The 21119-nt window shown below is 34.4% G+C and overlaps 1 protein-coding gene across 1 annotated transcript; it reads right to left on the minus strand.

Annotated features, from left to right (window-relative positions):
- Positions 1-579: 579 nt before the first annotated feature.
- On the minus strand, positions 580-19548 carry LOC149790271 (salivary peroxidase/catechol oxidase-like). The gene is made up of 15 exons (XM_089973436.1): positions 19487-19548; positions 17252-17396; positions 15718-15811; positions 14152-14366; positions 13376-13564; positions 10308-10362; positions 9812-9924; positions 8929-9027; positions 8439-8543; positions 7457-7769; positions 6470-6664; positions 5494-5712; positions 2371-2534; positions 1894-2002; positions 580-977 (listed from the first exon to the last, which is right to left on the minus strand). The coding sequence occupies exons 2-15, from the start codon at positions 17394-17396 to the stop codon at positions 812-814; spliced, it is 2181 nt and encodes a 726-aa protein (XP_089829562.1). The 5' UTR covers positions 19487-19548; the 3' UTR covers positions 580-811.
- Positions 19549-21119: the final 1571 nt, after the last annotated feature.

A 21119-nucleotide genomic window follows, 5' to 3' on the forward strand; every position in this document is an offset into this window, starting at 1 on the left:
TGTATTGACTTCAAATAGAAAGAAATGTTTTTTTTTCTACGTTACAGAAGGAATGGGTATGATGGCATCCGATCGATGACTGGTGTTATTGACTTCATGTATCTGCGGCTAATGAAACGTGTTGAAAGACGATACTTTGTTTCATGCACATCAGATCTTGCTGCTAAGTTCTTTGTCTACTAATCTTCAACTCCTTTATGATAGATTAATATATATTAGTTTACGTCAGAGTAGCCCATCCTTAGTAGCACGTTCAATCATTGTTCGAAGAGTCATGACACGAATGAAACAAAACTCAAGTGAAGTAGTTAATTTTATTCAAAGAAGATAATTTTTCTACTAAAGCACAAGTGTGTAAAGCACAGACCAAATCACATTTCCAAAAACTTTGATGTTGCTTGAATTAACATACATTCTGCAGGAAGAACAAATAAGAAAAAGAAGAGGAAAGGCATGAAAGAAGTCATACATATAACATTTTCATTGAAACGAGCTAAAGGAAAATGTATTTTCCATAGATATATTCAATAGAAAAATAGAACCAAGCACTCATAAAATGTGATGGGCAGAAGAATATATATATATATATATATATATATATATATATATATATATATATATATATATATATATATATATATAAATCATGAAAGATATAGCAGGGAAAGATTCAAACATCAGTATTAAGATCTTTATTTGGTTCAGTCTTATTTAATTCAGTCCTATTCTTAATGTTATATGCATTGTGCATAAATATGCAGAAGGTGTTCACTACAATATTATAAAAATGTAATCAGAGTCGTCATGTCTATTACTTCTTTACATCACCAGCCTCTCCCTCTTTCAGAATTTCCAGAAGCAGGTGAACCAACTTGTTCTCGAATTCATCTTTACCTGTGTCCAAATTCCGCTTTACGGATCTACTCCAAGGGCTGAGGTCCAGTTTTGGTATCTGTGAGCAGGGAAGGGGCACATTCCTAGAAATGTATATGTTTATAATTATTTAATGTGTGGTGGGTGGTGGTGGTTGATGGTTGTGCATTTCATATTTAATACACGATGAAAAATGTTCATTCGGCAAATAGTTTCGTGTTTTCTTAGGGTGAGGTATGCACCATTTCCGGCGCTACTTTGAGGTTAGAGCAACATACACCTGTTAGAAGTAGGTTTGGTCAGTGCAAACTGCATGTTAGACCTTAATTGCTCTCTCTCTCTCTCTCTCTCTCTCTATATATATATATATATATATATATTAGTACGTCTCGTCTACTGAACCTACGTCACTAGGTCCGATTGTCAAGTACACAGTTAAAAGTTTTCCATTTAAGGCAGTCGGTAATGCAATGTAAGCCACCGCATTGTGAATATCAATGTTATGTTTGCTTCGTGTCAAGCACATACTCCACCTGGTGGTGTGCAAAATGACCCCTGTGTCAGTTGGCTATTATCTTTCATTTTAGATTTCATTAAAATGAGAACTATTAATTGGTCTTTCAGAGGAACGTTTGACTTTGAAAGAAGATTGTTTCCAAAACAAAACTGTACATGCATGCACTTGAAAGTATTTCATTATTTCATATCAAGAAATGAATTCTATAAAGTAAAGATACTTGTTTTTCTTTCGACTGATACCGAAAATTCCAATAAACTATGAGGACAAATCAGATAAATTTACAATAATATAGCCATATTTACTTAATTGCATGATAATTTGCTGTATATACCGTGTAATCTATACTCAGCGGTATAACAAGCCATTATCAAAACCAGTCCAGCGTGAATTGTTTCCACCTTTCTATCTTAAACCGGGAAACTACAACATTAATATCTTTCTTTTGTAATGGTGCGATGTGAGAAAACGAAGTGAAAATGACCAATATACTGTAATCTTACTTGGTGTCTCCCGTGAGGAAGGCGTTTGGCGGAATAACGAAGCTGGCGTCATACACATTCGCACACAATACCGCTGACAGGGAGGTTTGTTTTATGCCAGTTAGTTTTGCTGAAACACGATTATTAAACTTCTATATGTAAGAAATTATAAACGTATATTAAAATATTTAAAACAAAAATTAATATAAAAATAGTATGCATGTTTCTGAAAATAGCTTTCGGGAAAGGTGATAGCATCAGTGAATGATTTGAACTTCCGAAAAAGAACACTAACTGATAAATTAAATAATAAAATACAAAACATCTTGTTATCTTTTATATGTAATAGACAGATTAAATCATTCATAAGAGAGCACAGAATACTAATTATCCGGAAAAATACGCTCGAATTTAAACATCATACTACCTCATCTTTAACGTCAAGCTTGCTTTTTATTTAGCGGGATAATCATTACACATTATGTTTTCTATCCTTACTGAGAGAAAACCCTTCCGGTTCCGGCCTCTCAAACCAATATCTGTCGCCATTTCTGAGTGCCTTGAACTGCGCAAGAAGGATGCAATTTAGTGTTGGACCGACAATTGCTGTGGAAACGAATTCTGTCATAACACCAGTCCATAGGTCTATATCCATCGGTGATCTGTATAAGTCAAGAGGTACAATAATATGCAGGTGTAAATAAAAAAGATCTACATATAATAATAAGAATAATGAGGACTTTGTATAGCGCCTAATCTTTAGAAGCTCGAAGCGCTTTACAACATTAGACAACACCTATAAGATAAAAATAAATCTAACAATATTATTACAAAAACGAACACCATGAAATTAGAAAAACATTAAAAAATTAAAAACATGCTGAGAATATTTCAGGTAGGAAACATTATTAGGTCTTTAATTTTGCTCTTGCAGTCGAAATAAGTGAGTTGTAAGAGCCATCTGGAATTTGATCGCTGTTTGTTTGTGTCTGTGTTCAGTGGGCTATTCATTCCACGTTGCTGGGCCCTGGTATGCAAAAGAACGGTGTCCATATGACTTTGTTTTCATAGTGGGAATAAGAAGTATACTATTGTCAGAAGAAGAGCGTAAGTATCTTGCTGGTGTGTACACATGGGTGAGATCGGATAGGTATGTTGGACTAGAGTCCGACAGTGAAACGTAAAATAGAGAACAAATTGTGTGTTTGATTCTGGATCGAATGGATAGCCAGTGTAGGGTACAGGGTAGCGGGGAGGTGTGATCTGATCGTGGTACTCCAAGTATGATATGAACAGCCGTGTTTTGAACTTTTTGAAGATTCTGGAGGAGACATTGAGATGAACCAGACAGAAGTGAGTTACAATAGGCCAGTCTTGAAAGTACTAATGAACACACAATTGTTTTAGTGGCATCAGCTGAAAGATATTTGCGAATTGCGCTGATGCATCTCAGCTCAAGGTATGCAGCCAAGCATATTTTCATGACATGTTGGTGCAATGTGAGCGTACTGTCCAGAGTAACACCTAGATTTCGTACTGATTGTGTGAATTTAATGTTGGCGTTGCTGATATTTATTGTTTGAGGTAAAGGATATGAGTGCGAAAGTCTATGTGTCGTGATCAGAATGGCCTCAGTTTTATCATCATTCAGCTGCAGCTTGTTACATGCCATCCATGATTTCACATCAGAAATGCACCTCTCAACACCTTGGATGGTAGCAAAAACTTCAGTTGGTGGCTAGATTTGTATATTTGGTTTTCATCAGCGTACAATTGGTGAGACACTGGATGATGATCTATGACACTTGAGAGCACTTGTGTGTACAGAATGAAGAGAACAGATCCACGTTCAGACCGCTGTGGAACACCGCAACATAGATCAACTGGGCTGGAGTGTAACCTAGTTGCATATACAATTTGTGTCCTGCTGACCATGTAGGACTTGAAGTACAGTAAGGCTGTATCATGAATGCCAAATACATACTGGAGACGGTGAAGTAATATATCATGGTCTATTGTGTCAAATGTTGCAGAAAAATCATGGAGGGTGAGGACTGTATCCAACGCAGAGAGAATGTCATTATCTACCTTTAGAAGAGTAGTTTCAGTACTGTAACAAGGTCGATATGCAGATTGTTCATTGCTATAAAGACTGTTTGTATTTAGATGAGATACAAGCTGGGATAGAACAACCTTTTCTAAGGTTTTTGTTATGAATGGGAGCTTAGAAACTGGCGGTAGTTATTTAAATCGTTATGGTCTAGTGTTGGTTTCTTCAGCAGAGGCTTTACAATGGCAGTTTTGAAAAATGATGGGAAACAGAGGTATTGTTAACATCAGTTAGTGAAGGCAATACTGGATGTAAGCACTCAAGCAGCAGTGATGTTGGAAATGGATCAAGTTCACTTGACTTTGATGCACTCTTCACTCCAAACCTAACCGAATATATATCATGGCATAAGGAACGTCAGCAGGTTGTAAACATGTGCAGATATGTATTTGCAAAAATAATTAATACATTAGACACATAATGCCTCCCAGAAAATCATAAATATATATTATATAAAGAAAGAGCTAAAATGTAGAGATGTTAAAGTTATGTAAATGACATGGAATATAAACGATAGCTTTAAAAATGCATACAATTCTTAAAATAGACCATTACATTTCCTTATTTGAATCCGCATTCCTTCGAAAAGTTCAAACTTTTATCTTGTGGTAAATCATCCAGAAGCCAGCTAATAGAATGTAAATGAAACAAATAAATGTCTTACATGATGGAATATGATCACTTCCACAAGAACGCGTCGTCTTTTCTATTAACATGGCAATGGATACATTTTGGTCAAGGTTATCCATTCTTGTGTTACCTAACAGTTGTGTGTGCCCTATGCGCTATTAGCACAAAGCTGTTCCATCTATGTGGTTTGGTCTATAAGAGGGATGCCATATCTAAGGATTAATTTGATTTCCCCAAGCTTGTTTGCCGATTAGTATAATGTATGTGTGTGATTTGGATATTTAACGTAGCTAGCATTAACAATATGTCAGGCATGTCGCTACGATGTCTGCAATGTGGCAGTTTGTAATGATATCTAGCACTGGGGCATCATGCCGCAGACACGTAGAATGATGTTCCATCCTGTCACGTTATTCTGACACCAGAGCGTCTAGCGAGGCAGCTGTTAGTCCCATTTTGGAAAAGCGTCTGAAATGACTCGGCCGGGGTTTGAAAGCCATCTTCCGAAACTGAGGTGGACGTTCGATCCATCTGGCTACTGGAGAGTTGACTGATATAATTTAATACGTCGGTAATGGTGAACTCTAATTTCACAATAGGCTGACTACAGTTTGCCCGTGACTGATTTATGTACCGTTTAGATACCCTTAATACACATTTGACTATGAAACCAACATTTGGGAATATTTTTTAAAGTGATTGTTTCATCTCTTAGTAAAGTAGTTATTCATTCAGAGAAGTTATATGTATATTGCCAAGCATGCATTTAGCTTCTATAGTAAAGTCATATTGTTGTGCACATAACTGGATTAACTTAGTGAATACACAACGTAAATGTTTTTGTCTTTGATGTGTGTGTGTGTAAAGAGTAGTTATCTTACTGATAGACACTCTTCAAGAGAGCTATGGTAACGTTATCGTGCCATGTCAGAGACGTCCAAGAGCCTGGATCAGTCAGGGTTTCCCCACATAAGTCTCTCCTGTATTTCCAGTAAGGAGGAAGTCCATGATCTCTTCCTCTGTTTATGTTTAGGGCTGCCAGGTCGAAACTTACACCGTTCTTCAAGAACAACTTGTTCCTCGCTCCATCTTCCATTAATCTTTAAACATATATAAAGGTTTCATGGTCATAATTCATTCAATAAGGAGTTTCAAGAGAGACATTGCAGTGTCCTAATTAGCAGATCCTATGATCAGAACATATAACATTATAGGAGGAATCAAAACTATTGCATTTATCATAGAATATTTTGTGAAATATCCCGGAATCCTAATTTATGCCGAACGATGAAGGAAACTTACATTTCGTCTTAAAGCTAAGCAGCAGTTGACAAACTCAAAACACTATTCGAGATATTTTATCCCGATTAAATCGTTCAAGGTCTTCCTATAAATTAATTTAAATACACAACCATGTCTTTGGCTCTTTCTTTTTCCTTTATATCTTAATGCATGCATGTGTATACGTCCTCTGGTTCTAATATATATTATCTCCGTCCCTGACCCGTTAAAATGTCTCGTTCTGGGATCACAAACATTTAAATGTTGTTCTAACCCCATCATAACTCCTCTGATGGAAGATATAAAAATGTACAGATGATACACATAGATATGGTTAGATGCAATTTTAATTGATTGTCAGTTTCTATTTAATATACGAACATGCACAAGGAAACGATATATCTATATCTATATATCTATATATATATATATATATATATATATATATATATATATATATATATATATATATATATATATATATATATATTTATATATTTATATATATATCGAGAGAGAGAGAGAGAGAGAGAGAGAGAGAGAGAGAGAGAGAGAGAGATTCAATGAGAGATGTACCTGTCGGTGCGAGGGCATTTTGTTTCTGTCAACCATTTTGCCAATCGATTGGCCCCGGTTCTTGTCCTCATATAAAGCATATGTGGATTTAGATACGTGTCCTCAATGTTTTTAACATCCGGGTCATTGATATCTGACGTTTCTGGAGAATCTGTATGTAACTTCATTTGATTCGGTATCCAGGAATGTCCGATTCTAAACGATATGGATAGAATATATATATATATATATATATATATATATATATATATATATATATATATATATATATATATATAATACTATAATACTTTTTCCTGCCTGTCCATCATTTCATCCATTAATACATCCATCCACCCACTGGTACATCCATCGCTATAGCAATATTATGTTTGTTAGCAATGTTGATTGGAGCAGAATTACTTAGATCAACTGTAAATATATTAAACTATTTTAATTAGTTCGTATTGGATTGTCATTTCGTTTAGTTTCTATTCCACACTAATTCCCATACGCCATATTTTGAGTTCTTGTGCGTTCAGAGTACAAGAAGCTAGCCGTTGTTTGTAGTTCTATACATTCTTCATGACATCCATCTTTTATGTTTAAATTATAAATGTGTATTATCTTGAATTTTTCAGCGTGAATAAAAATACAAACTGATAAAAGAGAACAATCAACCTATCAGTTTGTAAAAGGTGATTGTGAACAACAAGAAAAAGGCACATAACGTTTTGAAGTGGGCACTCTAGTTAAGGATGTGAGAAGTTCATTCACTCCGTCAATACATAGTTGCCCGGGTATATGTTAACTCCGTTGAAAGGGCAACTATGTGTATTTATATGTAACATAAATATGATATATGTATAGTATGTCTGCTGTATCATTGATATACGACACGTTGGAAAATGTTTTATCAAAACGAAACTCGGCAAAACAGTATAAAGAAATATTGAAACAGTGAAACTATGCATATACTACAGAACAGGTATATAAAAAACTATTTACCTGTATGCTATTCCAAAATCATTGGCAATGTCAGTGTTTATTGTAGGGTCGTAGCCTGTAAAGTAACTGGCCCTAGCGCCAGTAATGATTAAGCTGTTGTCACTCATGACTTTACGTGTCAGGAGCCAGGAAAGAAACTCATTGTATGTAATGTGCTGAATTTGGGCGATATTTATTTTCCTGGCCTCCTGGAATAATTCCTCTGGATCTGTCCACCCTAGTCCTTTGAGAAGGTTCACAATACGATTGTGTTCCTGTACAAATAGCGTGTGGTAGGAGCCAAGACTGGGCACAACATTGACCCTGGAGTCACCTGAAGATGACAGTATGAGTATTTAAGCTTGAAGAGATTTCAGCTTTATCATGATATAAATTCAACATTAAAACATAAATATATAATCAACATTCGGATATATGTGAGTGTCTGTCTGCATGAGTGTGTCTGGCCATATCGAACATAGAAATTGTCACATACGAAGATCTTTCGTCTTTGTTCGGCTGGATTGAACATATTTTTATCTTTATAACATGAAATCAAATTTGATTTTAAGCCGATGTAATTGGCTATTAAAAATGAACATGTGCTTATCTTGCGTTCTGTTTGTAATGTTTTATAGTAATTTTCTCCTGCAATTAACTACCACAACGCTTTAATAACGACATACTTGTTTCCACGAAGCTGCCAGTTTACACATCGCGTTTTTGGAAAGGAACAACGCATTACTCTTTAATAGAAACAAAGCAGTGCATCCATTAATACGTACAATTTCATAGTTGTTACTTTATTCCTCACTGTATATGAATAAGAAGTTATAAAGCTTACCATTCTATTAGGTATATTGAATTCCTGAAGCCTACATACCGTTTCATATAGATATTTGCTATATAAAGGCGGTTGTTCTAAGCATGCGTTGCTATATATGTGTATTCACCGTTCAACAGAGGTGGTCGCATGACACAGATAGGGCTGATATAAACTTACCAGCAATGGAACAGCTCTCCCCTGGCACAGTCAAAGTACACTCCGAAGTGTCATTATTTGCAGGAAGGTTGTTTCCGTCTGTGACAGCCATATACTCAGGAAAATCTTAAAATCAAATAAAATACTTCTGTTTAGACTCGTTATTTCATCAAAGAAATTATAACATCTTTTATTTGATTTCGTAATATGGAATGAATGTATCAATGATTTTCCGTGAGCCACAAAAGCAAGTTCCTTTGTTTAGGCCTGGTCTACTGAGAGAATGAGGCGCGGCGGATATTTTGATACAAGTAGGATGTTCCGCCCGATGTCATTATAATTCGAACCATATATAAATGGATATTCAACACGATTACATCATATCAATCTTACATTTGATTTGAGTATGGGAAAGGTCTACAATGAATAGAACTTGTATTTATATTCTATTCCATATATTCGTAATCACAATAGACTAGTTTTGACAAGAAAGAATGATTGCAAGACAAACTTGGGTTTCGTAGCTTGGTTAATTCTGCCGCTGAGGAACCATACACATTGGAACCATCAATGTACGAGGTTATCTTGTTCACTTGCTGTCTTGGTCCGGCTGTAAATAAATACAGAAATACATATGTTTTCTCCTATTGTGTAGATCGAGCAGCAATAAATTATTAATTAATGAGATTGTGTATGAAAAGATTTTGAGAAAAGTACTATCTAGTCATCTCATGACCGTAACATTGAAAATGTTGATAACCATGTATTCTGACAACGCTTCATGTGTGTGTGTGTGTGTGTGTGTGTGTGTGTGTGTGTGTTACATTCACCTGGTTCAACAAAGCAACATCAAACTTAGTCCGCAAATTTTGTGTATCGTTTTGATGTTTTAATATGCTGAAACAAAATAAGCGATGGAGCCGTTTCGACTCCACGAATTTTTTATATAGAGGAAAACATATTATGTTTAGAAAAGTGGAGCTTATGTTTATGAGACTTGATAAAATATTTGTCAAATTCAGGGAAATGTTTCGAAGAGAATAATGGCTATTTACGACTAAATTATTTATAAATGACTATCGTGTTACTCTATTGTCAGTTATTTTCGGTGATATCAATTTCCGACATTTTCATAAACATAAATTGTTCATCGGTAATTCAATTTCATAGCTTGAAGAAGTGGTTAAGAATGTGTCTACTGAAAGATCAGTTCTCATTTTATCCTGAAATGAGTTGTTTATGATAACCATACAATTGACGAAAATTAGTAAAGTAGAAAAACTGTAAATTCATAACATCTGAAGTTTGTATTTTATGAAGCATGTTGCCACTAATTTACCCCATAGTTATAACCTTCTGAAAAAGTAATAGTTTTGTAGAAGTTTGATACTTACTAGGCGTATTGCAATTCCCGTCCAACGCCGGTGCTGAACGTGGCACGTTCATGCAGGTGCCATTCGCAAAGAAACCATCGCCGTTGGGTACGTAAATCGGAGCGCAGTTCACCCTGATGTTTGAAACGAACGATGCTTTGTAAATAATACTTGTGTTCGGTAAATTTTGGTACACTTTACTACATATATATATAAGCAAAACCACAGTCTTGTGTGAATTTGTACCGTCTTATAAATTCCAAGGCAAATCGAGATAAAAAAGACCCAGTCCGACTAAGTACTGTCTTGTCTTTATGGAATGATCATCTGTCCATCATAATACGAACATTTTGCAATACTATCTATCTATCTATCTATATCTATATCTATATATATATATATATATATATATATCAAGAGAGAGAGAGAGAGAGAGAGTGAGATAAAGAGGTAATCAGTATGTTGGTGACATATTTAACATACCGATCCAAAACATGAAACTCTAAATCGCACTTACGTATCTACGTTTGCAGGATTCGTTACACAACAGCTCATTGTGGCACCGTTAAGTCCTGAAATTAATGAACAGTAGAATACAAATTGAGAGATATGACTTTAATGAAATTTAATACAACAATACATATTTCAACCCACAGCAATAAGTTGATAAACTGAGAAATTGTAGTAAACCAGTGTTACATACAGACTTCAGGGAACAAATTACGATATCGGTCTGATTCAAGGCGATTACTGTACAAATTGCAAAATTAAAAAAGTTTAGCTAGGCCCTACAGACGAGTAGAATGGCGAAACTTTTAAAGTACTAAGAATACTTTACTTTAATAAATGTTAAATAATGCCAGAAAACTACCTTGCATTGAATACATCAACAATGAGAGTTGAAGAGAGACATTTCATGAAATTACCACGTAAGCAATATCGTCGGTGTCAAGAGATGATGTTTAAAAATTTGATTGGATAAACGTATAATCAAAGTTAGCTGTACTGACGACATACAGGATAATAGTTAAAGCAACATGAATTGTCCATTTCATTGTTTCAAGCAAGATGTAGATTACACATTGCTTTCTATGACCATATCGTTAACGATGTACTGACATGCTTTAAACGGTTGAATGTGAAGAAAGGATACAGTTCCTTATTTGGTGTGGGTAAAAGAAAAAGATTCCTTGAGGCTAAATTCACATTTAAAGATCACATAATCTTTATGAGGTTTAGCCAAATGCGTCAATTTCAAAGGGATGAAATTTATGGAAAACATATATTGAGTTATAAAATCACGTGGTTTCTCTGTATATGAAGCAAATGAAGCCAAGGCAATTCTAGAAATAACAAACTTCGAATTAAACCTTAACTCGTTTAGACTGATTTAGAAAGAGCGGTGTGGTTTTGGAAATATTAGTCCCATTGGTCTTTTTTGGCTTCTTGATACCGCCTAATGTCAGTTTATCCGACTAAAGTACGATCTGCGTGTGCTGCGTCTATATAAATGACAGTATCAGAGGCTATTAAATCAGCAGATTCAGCTATTGAAGTCATCATTTCTACGGTCAAGAAAGTCTGTATATTGTAACAAAGCAGAAAGTTCTAAAATAAAAACAAAATATTGTAGGAATTAAGGAGAAAGGAGAAACCAAAATACATTGAATTGAAAAATGGCTCTCTAAATAGCCCACAACTCCAACATGTTAAGGCCATATGCACGGAAGCATATGCAAGGAAAAACAATGGATGCAGTACATCAATGGATAATTTATCAAAATACACGTTGGCAAGAAAGTTTACGAAAAAGAACACAAATTTTAAACGAACATGTAAGGATATTTGTTTTTAAAAGATATTGTTTCGTGAAGGACAACATTACTAAAAGATAGTAAGGTATTTTATGGAAAATGAAAAATGCGAATGGTTCACAGCTTCCTCAGACATTAAGACATCTATAGTGGAAGTTTTAGGAGACCGTTTAAGCCTAAAAAGTATATTTTACCCAATTTGAACAAAACTCTGAGTTGACCTTTTATCACAGGTAATAAAGGAATACAAACGAACTAAATATAGTCCAAAAACATCATACTGATGAAGAGAAGAAGATTCCAGTTTTAAGCTACTATTGAACTGGGCCATAAGAGTGTTTACTATCACTTTTTTTCTGCATATGTTTTTTATTTTTACTTCATGTGCATCACCGGATGTTCCTCCAGAATTTAGGTAGGCTTTATCCGTAATACCTCAGGACATATGTGTTGTCTACAGTTATTGACAACGACAAAAGCTATATATGTCATTAAAAGTTATGAGAAGATCCTCTAATTTTGTTTCCATTCTTCGAATATTTTCATGTCCTTTATAAAATTGTCGTATACCTTGGTCGTCAAAACCACTATCAAGATATACACTGTTAAAATGTTAAACAGATTCAGTATCATCAACTCATATGTCAGCTGATGTTTGCGTTTGATAACAATCACGTGCAAAGTTTTGTATCTCTAAAACCTCACCATCATCTATCATATTTTGTTTATCTAAATAAAACACGGATTTTCATAGATGGACAAGAAAAACTAGAAAAAAATGGTATTTTTCTAGGAAAATATCATATATAGTTTGCTAGATGCAAATAATTTAAGGAATGTGAACACTACAAACACTTGCCAATGTATAGGTATTGCAAATGAAACAATCAAATCTGTAGCAGGTAACATCGATGAATCGGAATCAATGCAAAAATTTATATAAAGTCTTTGCTAATAGTATCGCTGTTCAGATTTCCAAACCACTGTATTATGTTGTTATTTGTCATGTGACTTAGCGGTTGACAGTCTTAATGCACTCGACATCTTTCATAGTTTCCAAGACCAATCGACAGAGGATTCGATGTCACTCAGTGCAATTAGATATTTCACTTGATATCATTCGAGTTGGAATCAAATCTGTCTGCAGTGTGTGTTAGTTGTATCGAGTTCAGATATTAATTTCAAAAGGCAACATAAGTCAAGTAGGTAGCGACAAGACTAAACAATTGGAATACATTTACTTGAAATTTTTGTTCATGTATTTGAGTCTTTAACTACATTCATTTTGTTATAACTAATGGACATAATGCTTTCTATCATGTATTGAAATTGATAACGAAGATCAGATGGGAAATTACTGTTCAAGATTTGATCACCTATCTAATTCCATAAAGCATATTCCCTGTATTGATAATGATAATAATCATAATAGTGTTTATTTGCAATATAGGCTACTAACCCATGATACATACATCATACGTTACAAAAAGATATAATAGTGCGTAACAAAAGAACATCGTAATTTTAAGAAGTAACATACATGAGTTAATAATAATAATAATAATAATAATAATAATAATAATAATATTCACCCTCATCGAAAGTGGTACCTCATGTTGTATATCAAGGTAAAGAAGAACAATCGAACAGAGGGATGTAGATTAAAGCACAAACTAAGAGACGGACAAGAGAAAAAACTTGACAGTGGATCTAAAATCAAATAAATAAATAAATAAATAAATAAATAAATAAATAAAAATACAGGTATAACCTGTGGAAACTGGTGTAGAGATAATGTCATGGTCCAGAAACTGTCCCCACTGGAAAATATGAAGCGAGATCTTCTGATCTAAAGTCGTTGAAGTGCCTTTGTTAGCATGAATTACGTTACTGATGGTTCTTGGGTTGGGCAGCGTTCCCGTTCCGCTTACAGTATGGATTCGCGGACTCGACACTCCATCTGGTAATTGAAAACTACTAAATTAATACTTCGATGATTGATTCATATAAATGACTGTAAGAAATATTTCATATATTGCTATTATCTGAAATTAAAAGTATTGATGCATTTTAACAGGTTGCATAATTTCAATAATGATATGAATGTTACATCTTTTATTTTGTGTTTGTATATGATTTTAATTTTTAACGTAGCTTTAACCATATTGCAGTCATATCGCCACTATGCATACATATAGCAGTTTATAGTGATGTTTAGCACAGGGACATCATGCCGCAGACTTTGGTAAGTCTTTGCCGGGGATTGAACCCACGACCGTCCGCATCCGAGGCCGATGATCTAAACACTAGGCCACCGGAGCGGTGCTTTTATTTTGTAAGAAATCCTGAAATTCAATATAACATTACAGCGTACACTAGATAAATACATGCAGATATAGACAGAGAAGCAGTTAATGAGAGAGAGAAAAGAAAGTGTGCAACAAACAAGAAATGGTTTGTAATTAAAGATGACATAAATAGAGCAGATACATACATGTAAAGAAAGACATACAGCAAAATAAACGTTAGTAGGTACGGATTATTTACCATCATATTCTGGGTTTAGCAAGCGTCTTTGTGGTCTAAAAGCCATGCCCCACTCTGGATGATTCAGGTTATTGCAGGATCCATCCAATGTCCGGTACACACTCGTCGCTTGTCCGGTGCAATCGAAATTCTTCACAACGCAAACTCCTCGGCTTTGGAATACGGCATATAGTGTCTCATTATACACGATGTTGTTCAATTGGGAGTCCGTATAGCTGAATCAAAGAAAAGGTGTTTGATCGTTTAGAATTGCTGTAAAAGCATATCGCAGCATTAGCATGCGTGCGCACGAATTCACATACGTATACATTTATATGTAAATTAATGCATACATACATATACACACATACAAACTATATAGGATTACACTGCATATGTTTTTATACATGCAAACCATATATGTACCTACCTTGCTACATAGTTATATGCACACATACACATACATACACTTTGCGAAATACAAAATGTCTCTGTTTCTACCTATTTGCCTACGTGCATATGTGCGTATACATACATACATACATACGTACGTGCATAGATACATACATATATACGTGCATACATTCATGCATGCATGCGTATATGCAAACATACATACATACATCCATCCATCCATCCATCAATCCAACCATCCATCCATCCATCCATCCATGCATCCATTGATCCATCCATCCATCCATCCATAAATCCATCCATCCATCCATACATACATACATACAGAACATACGTACATACATTCATTTATGCATGCATATATGCAAACAAACATACATACATCCATCTATGCATCAATTCATCGGTCCATCCATCAATCCAACCATCCATCCATCCGTCCATCAATGCATCCATTCATCCATTCATCCATCCATCCATCCATCCATAAATCCATACATACATACATACATACATACATACATACATACATAACATACGTACATACATTCATTTATGCATGCATACATGCAAACAAACCATACATACATTTATCCATCCATCCATACATACATACATTCATACACACACACACACACATACACACACATACATGCATACATACATACATTCATACATTCATACACACACACACACACATACACACACATGCACACATACATACATACATACATACATACATACATACATACATACATACAAACATACATATATACACACATACACAGATACATACATGGTCGACAATATGTTCTTCCAACTGTTCCGAAATCGTTTATATTTATCATTTTATTTTCTATCTTTAAGAATGATCTGCGCTCCATTTTATATGCACGAAAGCGTATTTGTAGATATAAGTACTTGAAGGAAAGGACAAGCCGTAGTAGTTCCGAATGTTTTCATAGTGTATCCATTATTCATTGTAATGGCATATGCACGTTTCATCCCGTGCCTTATCCCCACATACATGTGTACATACAAATCCAATACGGTTATGGTCTAATAGCATCAGTTACGTAATATAGTCATTTTGGAGTGTGTGTGTGTGTGTGTGTGTGTGTGTGTGTGAGAGAGAGAGAAAGACAGAGAGACAGAGACAGAGAGAGATAATACATTGTCTTTAGTATATCCATCGTTTTTGAAACCAGGGCCGCGTTGTTTTCATTGTATTTTCCAGAGTCAAATAACTGGAACAGCTGGACAGGGTCTGCAAGCCAAACGGCAGCAAAATGAATATAAAAGTTTGTAATAAAATTAAAAGTAGATTAACGTTTCTTTGATCTTGAAGAGCCTCACTCCTTTTTCCATCTTCTCTAACTACTACTACTACTACTACTACTATTACTATCATAATCAATATCACCGCTATTATTATTATTTTTATTATTATTATTATTATTATTATTATTATTATTATTATTATTATTATTATTTATGTTGTTGTTGATTTTCTTATTGTTGTTGTTATTGTTACAGCTAACTAGTTGCCATTACGATTTAACCTGCTTGACAAATCTGGTCATCGAGAGTATTCAATAACCTTCCTTAAGTATGCACTTTTAAGTTTTCCTACACCCCATTATTGTAGAACGTAACTTTTAGAGAGCGGGGACATGTCTTTAAATGCTATTTAATCTTGTACGTTCCTGTTTAAGAGGATTTTTAATGTGCATTTGAGACTCATTGCGGATGATAAAGTTTCATTAGCAGTATATCAGAAAATATCAAGGCGAAAATTCGTTTATATGGTCTAATTATACAATGCATGTCTCTAAATCTCGAATTAATAATACACTGGTGGGTTCTCGTCATGATTTTTGTGTGAATTCGATTTCCCGCAAGATATAACCATTTGTTTGTTAGTTCTGTAATAAATCTAGGCTGTTGGCAGATTGTATGTACGTCTCCTTTTTATGCATTGCTTGTTGAATGCGGGAAGCAAGTCTTGGGAAGATATTTGTCACACCGAGCAAATATCCAACTTCTAGCAGAAGCGGTCAAAGGTCAAATGCACGAGACTTTATAACTGCACCGATTAGTTTCGTAAAATCACCCCCCCTTACATTTTCTAACATATTGAATCATGTAGATATTTTTACATAAAATTATTGGTGTTTGAGAATTTAGTAACCCTTCAGTTGACAAGGACTCTTATGTTAAGACCCATGGAAATATGAGAAATTTGGACTGTAAAAGCTACACTCATCCACAACTTGTTTGATTCGCTAAGTATTGGTACCCATTATTGTGACTGTATAGACTATATACTAATTCAATATAGTATATGAACATTTTCGCGCATTTCTCAGTAATATTCAGCTCCCACTGGACACCATGCTATGATATTCGGCTCCCATTCTACACAATACTATGTCAAAGTAATGAACTTTGAATGCAATTAATTATTTAAATTGTTATACTAAGTCTCTATCTTTCGTTCACTCTCTCGCTCTCTCAATCTCATATTTGATCCGTTTGGTAGCAATCTCACTCTATAAAAACCATTGTGCACAACTCGAAACTCCTGCTCCCCCCACCCGTTTTTCGATACTTTAATACAAGTCTGAATATGATTAATTTGTTGAGCCAATCATAACAAACTTTACTTGTGAGATCATTTTGTGATTGGTTGAAAACATAATCGTACCTTCTGTTGGTTGTGCTATGTTAGTCAGAGCCAACTTTACGGCAGCTACAACGTTTGCAGCAAAGCTGGTATCGTAGTAGTACGTCCCCTGTACTGCGCATGTCAGCATAGAGACAGCCAAAAGGAACGTGATAGTTGACGTCATCTACAAAGGACAAAATGAATATGAATAACCAAGTCAGTTGTAAAAAAATAACATTTTTCAAGACGTATGTTTTAATTTTGCAAAAATAAACATGACACTAACTAAACAAAGTGATCATTCAGAATAAGAAGTCATTAAAGAATTTACGATAAAAGATACGATGGTGAACGATCTACAACACTGCCAAACATTTCGGTCGATGTGAGGGAGGATTTCTTTGCATTAACGTGTGTATTGTTTAGGATATAACTTGATATTTTACGCCAGTCATCTTTAAAGTCATTCAAAGTTTTAATTGATTTTCTCCTGGACAAATTATTTAAAAATCTCTCGCTTTAAGCATAATATTAATATAAAACTTGTATTACCTAATTCGGGCTGATATTTCTACACAGTTACCATGATCATTTTATCACAGAACTCTCCATTTTATTTACATTTCCATAATTTTCCGTCATGCTAGGTGGTGTTTGTTTACAAGCGACGACAGCATGCTAAACGTCGTAAGTTTAAAAGTGATGGCATTAAGCTAAATGGCATTTGTTTGTAATCAGTGAAATCATCCTAGATAACGCTTTTTTAAAAATCACGATATATCTTTCTAGAAGGCGTATTTTTACACGCGTTGACAAAAAACTACACGCTTACTACTATTTACAAATGATGACATCATGATAGATGCAGTTTATTTACAATTTATGTGATGATTTTAATCTTAAAAGTTATGCAATTGGTTTCATGATTTTCTCTAGACTAAAATTCCTAAGTTTCTCTAGTCAAGTATCAGATTATTAAAGAACTATTATTTACCTTACTTTTGCTGATTTTTTCACACGATTACTATTTAACAATTGATGTTGTGCTTGCTGCATTTTAAACACATTTCCGACATTTTAAGCCAGCTTCCCAAGTACTCTGTAACACCTTGCCCAAAATATTGCAGAAATGGATTTAGGTAGAAATTCATAGTGGTGTTCCGATTGGCGCACTCTGAGAAATCGCTCACACTCCTATCATACCTATAGTAACATTTGTTTTCAGTCATTTCGGAAGCATGTTGCTCAAAGGTTTCATGTAGTTAAATTTTTCCTGGTAATTGACATCAATTTTAAATTATGATAAGAAAGGGTCACTTGTAAACCAACACAATCTACCATAATGACATCACTTGTAAACAAATACCATTTAGCATGATGGTATCGTTGTAAATGAATGCCATCTAGCATTATGATCACTTGAAAACCAACGCCATCTATCTTTAGCTGTAAATAAACGGAAGAGGACATCAACTGAGAGATATCTTTAGAAATTTTTTTTTTATTAGGTTTCGTCCCTGTGAACTCAAGCGACACATTCTGTCAGCACATTTGTTTTAAGGGGAAACTGTCTGTGTGGAGGTTAAATGTTTCGGATGGACATTTATTTCTTTATTTAGGATCATCACCAGGTCATGTTGTATTTCATTAAAATCATTTACCACAGTTTAAAAGCATCCAAACGTTCGACTTTAAAGTTCAGTCAAATCTTCTCCATTTTAATTGTTATTTTTTAAAGTTGCACATTCAATATGAATTTATCCGAATTAAGATTTGGGATTTTATCGGCGAATTGGTATGCATTTGATAAGTAAATCTGAAGACAAAATACATTAGTCATCATCGCTAATATATTTGATTGCAATTTACAGCTTAAATTTATAAACACGTAGATGAATGACCATTACTAAGTTTTAACATCATGTAATTTGCAAATTACAAACATGTGATAAAGTTGAATTGAACAATTGAATATTGTGCTTGATTTCAAAGTCAGTGACGGAAAGCTATTACTTTAGATCACATTAATTTTGTACAATTTTGGTCCAAAACTGTCAGTATATCCTCAAATATAACGGTAAAGAAAAAAAATAAACAGTCGAAGTAAATTTACTGGAAAGAGAGGGATTGAAAATATTGGTAAAGGAATAGTAAAAGAGAGAAAAATAGATGTCGTAAAAGAAGCTAGAGAAATGACGGTTATTCTTAGTCCATTAATTAATTTCATCACGAGGAAAGACCTTTCAAAAGACAGACATTGATACTAGAACTTACCTTCCGCAGCTCCGTTCAAGCACTTTCTCTATGAAAGGCTATGCAATACCTTTGGATTGCTACGAATTTATACCTATCCCGGGTAGGTCACCCCTTTGTTGGTATTGTACTGGTTCAGTTGTTAAATAACAATAGTGATCGTGCTGTCCGATTCTAAAAATAATGTATAAAAAGCCCAGCTTATCAGTCGATCAGACGTTTTCCATTAAAATTCTACATGGATTATTGAACATATCGCATCCATAACACAGTCATAATACCTTAATCTGGTTGTGGTAACGCTTGGTATTGTATATTTTCGTGACAGCGTCCTCTGACGTTATGAAAAAGTTGAATATGGGTTATGTTTCATGCTGTATGGGTCCATACCATTGGAATATTACATTGCTAACCATTTACATATATAAAGTTAATGAATTTCATTTGCTTATTTACACAAATATAATACTTAATATCAATGCAGTCGTGCTGCATATATTCTAAACCATTTCAAACCCAGGTTGTATTGATGCAATTATAGCTTCCAATGTTTTTTCAAGAAATATGCAGTATAATGCTGTAATTTATATTTTAACTCTATTAGTTTAGACATCTGTCTACAAAGCTAATTTGAATAATTGTTCCATTCTGCTACATCTACTTCTGCCTGCCATCTTTACTGCAATACACGAAACGTGTTCTACCAGCTCTATCAACCACAACAGATACAATGTATTTGATGGACATCTATAACCTATTTTGACTGGTCTAGCCAAAACAACTATAGGCAGACACTAACGCAGTTTCACTAAAGCAACTATTCATGACGATTCAGTAAAAATGAGAATTACTCAGTGGCTATGGTTCTGTGATAAATGATTCAAACATACTTATTCCTTGCAGTAAACACACGGTTCCATTGACATTAACTTGGATGCAATCACATCACAGTATATTAGAATAGTGTACTCTTAAGATGGCGTTTCTTTGCTTGTTGTCAGGTCCATATAAATGCCCGCATTGGAGTCTATTTACATTGATGTGTTTTTTGGATGCTCTACAATGAAGTAATATAATCTGAATGAAATTACTAGCCAGTACTCGGTAGGTTTTGTTTATCTTTTCTTTCTGTCGCTCCATTTCAAAGTTGTTTCTTTCATCTATTTGACTAATAATTTCCTCAGAGATAATTATTAAGTTGTCTTTGTATTATGTGATATATGGCAAATGTGTATATCACTAGAGACATCTTTTGGCAATAATATTATTAAATTACATTTTTAAAAAACGTTTGTTTGATGTGCATCAGTTTACACTCTTTCTTGTCGAAACGTTACAACATTTACTCAAAAGAGCATCCTACGTAAAACTATTTTCCCTTGTGCATGGAAACTCATGGGACGTATAACGTGACCCCTTTTTCAAGGAAGCTTTCAATTGATGGCTGCTTTAAACGTAGACTCTAAATAGTAATAACAAAGTATCTTACATTGCGACTTAAAGCAATGTCTCATCGAAGGGAACAAGAAAAAGATATACAGAAGGACTGGCAAGGAGTGATATGCATAGATCGATAATTAATGAAGTTCAGACACAGAAAGAAAAAATGTTAAAGAATATCAAGGAGACCAACATTATCGAGACAATTACAATA

The sequence above is a fragment of the Sinohyriopsis cumingii genome, chromosome 10 (genome assembly GCF_028554795.1).
Source record: "Sinohyriopsis cumingii isolate HCF-2022 chromosome 10, ASM2855479v2, whole genome shotgun sequence".
Classification (NCBI taxonomy): domain Eukaryota; kingdom Metazoa; phylum Mollusca; class Bivalvia; order Unionida; family Unionidae; genus Sinohyriopsis; species Sinohyriopsis cumingii.